The 3,769-nt window shown below is 58.0% G+C and overlaps 1 protein-coding gene across 1 annotated transcript in view; it reads left to right on the top strand.

Annotated features, from left to right (window-relative positions):
• Positions 1–300: 300 nt before the first annotated feature.
• The window catches only part of LOC129844189 (voltage-dependent T-type calcium channel subunit alpha-1H-like), a 142,168-nt gene continuing 138,699 nt past the window's right edge, over positions 301–3,769 (top strand). Inside the window, exon 1 of the mRNA XM_055912612.1 lies at positions 301–432. Coding sequence (XP_055768587.1) covers positions 340–432 — 93 coding nt within the window. The 5' untranslated portion in view covers positions 301–339. The remainder of the gene's footprint in view (positions 433–3,769) is intronic.

Here is a 3,769-nt window from a genome sequence, read left to right as displayed (position 1 = left end):
TAACCCAGGTCTCTACATGGTAGTGATTCTCCTGTACTGTCTGTATTCAGTAGGCCATGTCTCAGTGTGTAGTCCTTAACCCAGGTCTCTACATGGTAGTGATTCTCCTGTACTGTCTGTATTCAGTAGGCCATGTCTCAGTGTGTAGTCCTTAACCCAGGTCTCTACATGGTAGTGATTCTCCTGTACTGTCTGTATTCAGTAGGCCATGTCTCAGTGTGTAGTCCTTAACCCAGGTCTCTACATGGTAGTGATTCTCCTGTACTGTCTGTATTCAGTAGGCCATGTCTCAGTGTGTAGTCCTTAACCCAGGTCTCTACATGGTTTGAGCACGTCTCCATGATCGTGATTCTCCTGAACTGTGTGACTCTGGGGTTGTACCAACCCTGTGAAGACGTCACCTGTCAGGCCGAGTGGTGCCTCATACTACAGGTCTGTACCACGTTGAACCTGTCGCCTCTCAGCCCTCACCTCTCAGCCCTCACCTCTCACCTCTCAGCCCTCACCTATAACCTCTCAGCCCTCACCTATAACCTCTCAGCCCTCACCTCTCACCCCTCACCTATAACTTCTCATCCCTCACCTATAACCTCTCACCCCTCACCTCTCACCTATAACCTCTCATCCCTCACCTCTCAGGCCTCACCTCTCAGCCCTCACCTCTCACCCCTCACCTATAACCTCTCATCCCTCACCTATAACCTCTCACCCCTCACCTCTCACCCCTCACCTCTCACCCCTCACCTCTCACCCCTCACCTCTCAGCTCTCACCTCTCAGCTCTCACCTCTCATCCCTCACCTCTCAGCTCTCACCTCTCATCCCTCACCTCTCACCTCTCAGCCCTCACCTATAACCTCTCACCCCTCACCTCTCACCTATAACCTCTCAGCCCTCACCTCTCACCCCTCACCTATAACCTCTCATCCCTCACCTATAACCTCTCACCCCTCACCTCTCACCTATAACCTCTCATCCCTCACCTCTCAGCCCTCACCTCTCAGCCCTCACTTCTCACCCCTCACCTATAACCTCTCATCCCTCACCTATAACCTCTCACCCCTCACCTCTCACCCCTCACCTCTCAGCCCTCACCTCTCACCTCTCAGCCCTCACCTATAACCTCTCACCCCTCACCTCTCACCTATAACCTCTCAGCCCTCACCTCTCACCCCTCACCTATAACCTCTCATCCCTCACCTATAACCTCTCACCCCTCACCTCTCACCTATAACCTCTCATCCCTCACCTCTCAGCCCTCACCTCTCAGCCCTCACCTCTCACCCCTCACCTATAACCTCTCATCCCTCACCTATAACCTCTCACCCCTCACCTCTCACCCCTCACCTCTCAGCCCTCACCTCTCACCTCTCAGCCCTCACCTCTCACCCCTCACCTCTCAGCCCTCACCTCTCACCTCTCACCTCTCAGCCCTCACCTCTCACCTCTCACCTCTCAGCCCTCACCTCTCACCTCTCATCCCTCACCTCTCGCCTCTCAGCCCTCACCTCTCACCTCTCAGCCCTCACCTCTCACCCCTCACCTCTCAGCCCTCACCTCTCACCTCTCAGCCCTCAGCCCTCACCTCTCACCTCTCAGCCCTCACCTTGAACCCCTCACCTCTCAGCCCTCACCTCTCACCCCTCAGCCCTCACCCCTCACCTCTCACCTCTCAGCCCTCAGCCCTCACCTCTCACCTCTCAGCCCTCACCTTGAACCCCTCACCTCTCAGCCCTCACCCCTCACCCCTCACCTCTCACCCCTCAGCCCTCACCCCTCACCTCTCAGCCCTCAGCCCTCAGCTCTCACCTCGCAGCCCTCACCTCTCACCTGTAACCTCTCAGCCCTCACCTCTCACCTCTCACCCCTCACCTCTCACCTCTCACCCCTCAACCCTCACCTCTCACCCCTCACCTCTCACCCCTCACCTCTCACCTCTCAGCGCTCACCTGTAACCTCTCAGCCCTCACCTATAACCTCTCACATATAACCTCTCACCCCTCACCCCTCACCTCTCAGCCCTCACCTGTAACCTCTCAGCCCTCACCTCTCAGCCCTCACCTCTCACCTCTCAGCCCTCACCCCTCACCTCTCAGCCCTCACCTCTCACCTCTCAGCCCTCACCCCTCACCTCTCACCTCTCACCTCTCACCCCTCACCCCTCACCTCTCAGCCCTCACCTCTCACCTCTCAGCCCTCAACTCTCACCTCTCAGCCCTCAACTCTCACCTCTCACCTCTCACCCCTCAGCCCTCACCTTGAACCCCTCACCTCTCAGCCCTCACCTCTCAGCCCTCACCTCTCACCCCTCACCCCTCAGCCCTCACCTCTCACCCCTCACCTCTCACCTCTCAGCCCTCACCTCTCAGCCCTCACCTCTCACCTCTCAGCCCTCACCCCTCACCCCTCACCCCTCAGCCCTCAGCCCTCAGCCCTCAGCCCTCACCTCTCACCCCTCACCTCTCACCCCTCAGCCCTCACCTCTCACCCCTCTCCCCTCAGCCCTCACCCCTCAGCCCTCACCTCTCACCTCTCACCCCTCACCTCTCAGCCCTCACCTCTCAGCCCTCACCTCTCACCTCTCACCTCTCACCTCTCACCCCTCACCTCTCAGCCCTCACCTCTCACCTCTCAGCCCTCACCTGTAACCTCTCAGCCCTCACCTCTCACCTCTCAGCCCTCACCTCTCACCTCTCACCTCTCAGCCCTCACCTGTAACCTCTCAGCCCTCACCTCTCACCTCTCACCCCTCACCTCTCACCTCTCACCTCTCAGCCCTCACCTCTCACCTCTCAGACCTCACCCCTCACCTCTCACCCCTCACCTCTCACCTCTCACCTCTCAGCCCTCACCTCTCACCTCTCAGCCCTCACCTCTCACCTCTCACCTCTCAGCCCTCACCCCTCACCTCTCACCTCTCAGCCCTCACCTCTCACCTCTCAGCCCTCACCTCTCACCTCTCAGCCCTCACCTCTCACCTCTCACCCCTCACCTCTCACCTCTCACCTCTCACCTCTCAGCCCTCACCTCTCACCTCTCAGCCCTCACCTCTCACCTCTCACCTCTCAGCCCTCACCTCTCACCTCTCAGCCCTCACCTCTCACCTCTCAGCCCTCACCTATAACCTCTCACCCCTCACCTCTCACCTATAACCTCTCAGCCCTCACCTCTCACCCCTCACCTATAACCTCTCATCCCTCACCTATAACCTCTCACCCCTCACCTCTCACCTATAACCTCTCATCCCTCACCTCTCAGCCCTCACCTCTCAGCCCTCACCTCTCACCCCTCACCTATAACCTCTCATCCCTCACCTATAACCTCTCACCCCTCACCTCTCACCCCTCACCTCTCACCCCTCACCTCTCCGCCCTCACCTCTCATCCCTCACCTCTAACCTCTCACCCCTCACCTATAACCTTTCACATATCACCCCTCACCTATAACCTCTCACCCCTCACCTATAATCTCTCACCTATAACCTCTCGCCTCTCAGCCCTCACCTCTCACCCCTCACCTATAATCTCTCACCCCTCATCCCTCACCTATAACCTCTCACCCCTCACCTATAACTTCTCACCCCTCACCTCTCATCCCTCACCTATAACCTCTCACCCCTCACCCCTCACCTCTCACCCCTCACCTCTCACCCCTCATCGCTCACCCCTCACCCCTCACCTCTCATCTCTCATCTCTCACATCTCACCCCTCATCTCTCACCTCTCACCCCTCATCTCTCACATCTCACCCCTCACCTCTCACCCCTCACC

This window comes from Salvelinus fontinalis, unplaced genomic scaffold, assembly GCF_029448725.1.
Source record: "Salvelinus fontinalis isolate EN_2023a unplaced genomic scaffold, ASM2944872v1 scaffold_0192, whole genome shotgun sequence".
NCBI lineage: Eukaryota > Metazoa > Chordata > Actinopteri > Salmoniformes > Salmonidae > Salvelinus > Salvelinus fontinalis.
Note: the sequence above shows the minus strand (reverse complement) of the source record. Positions and strands in the feature narration are given on the sequence as shown.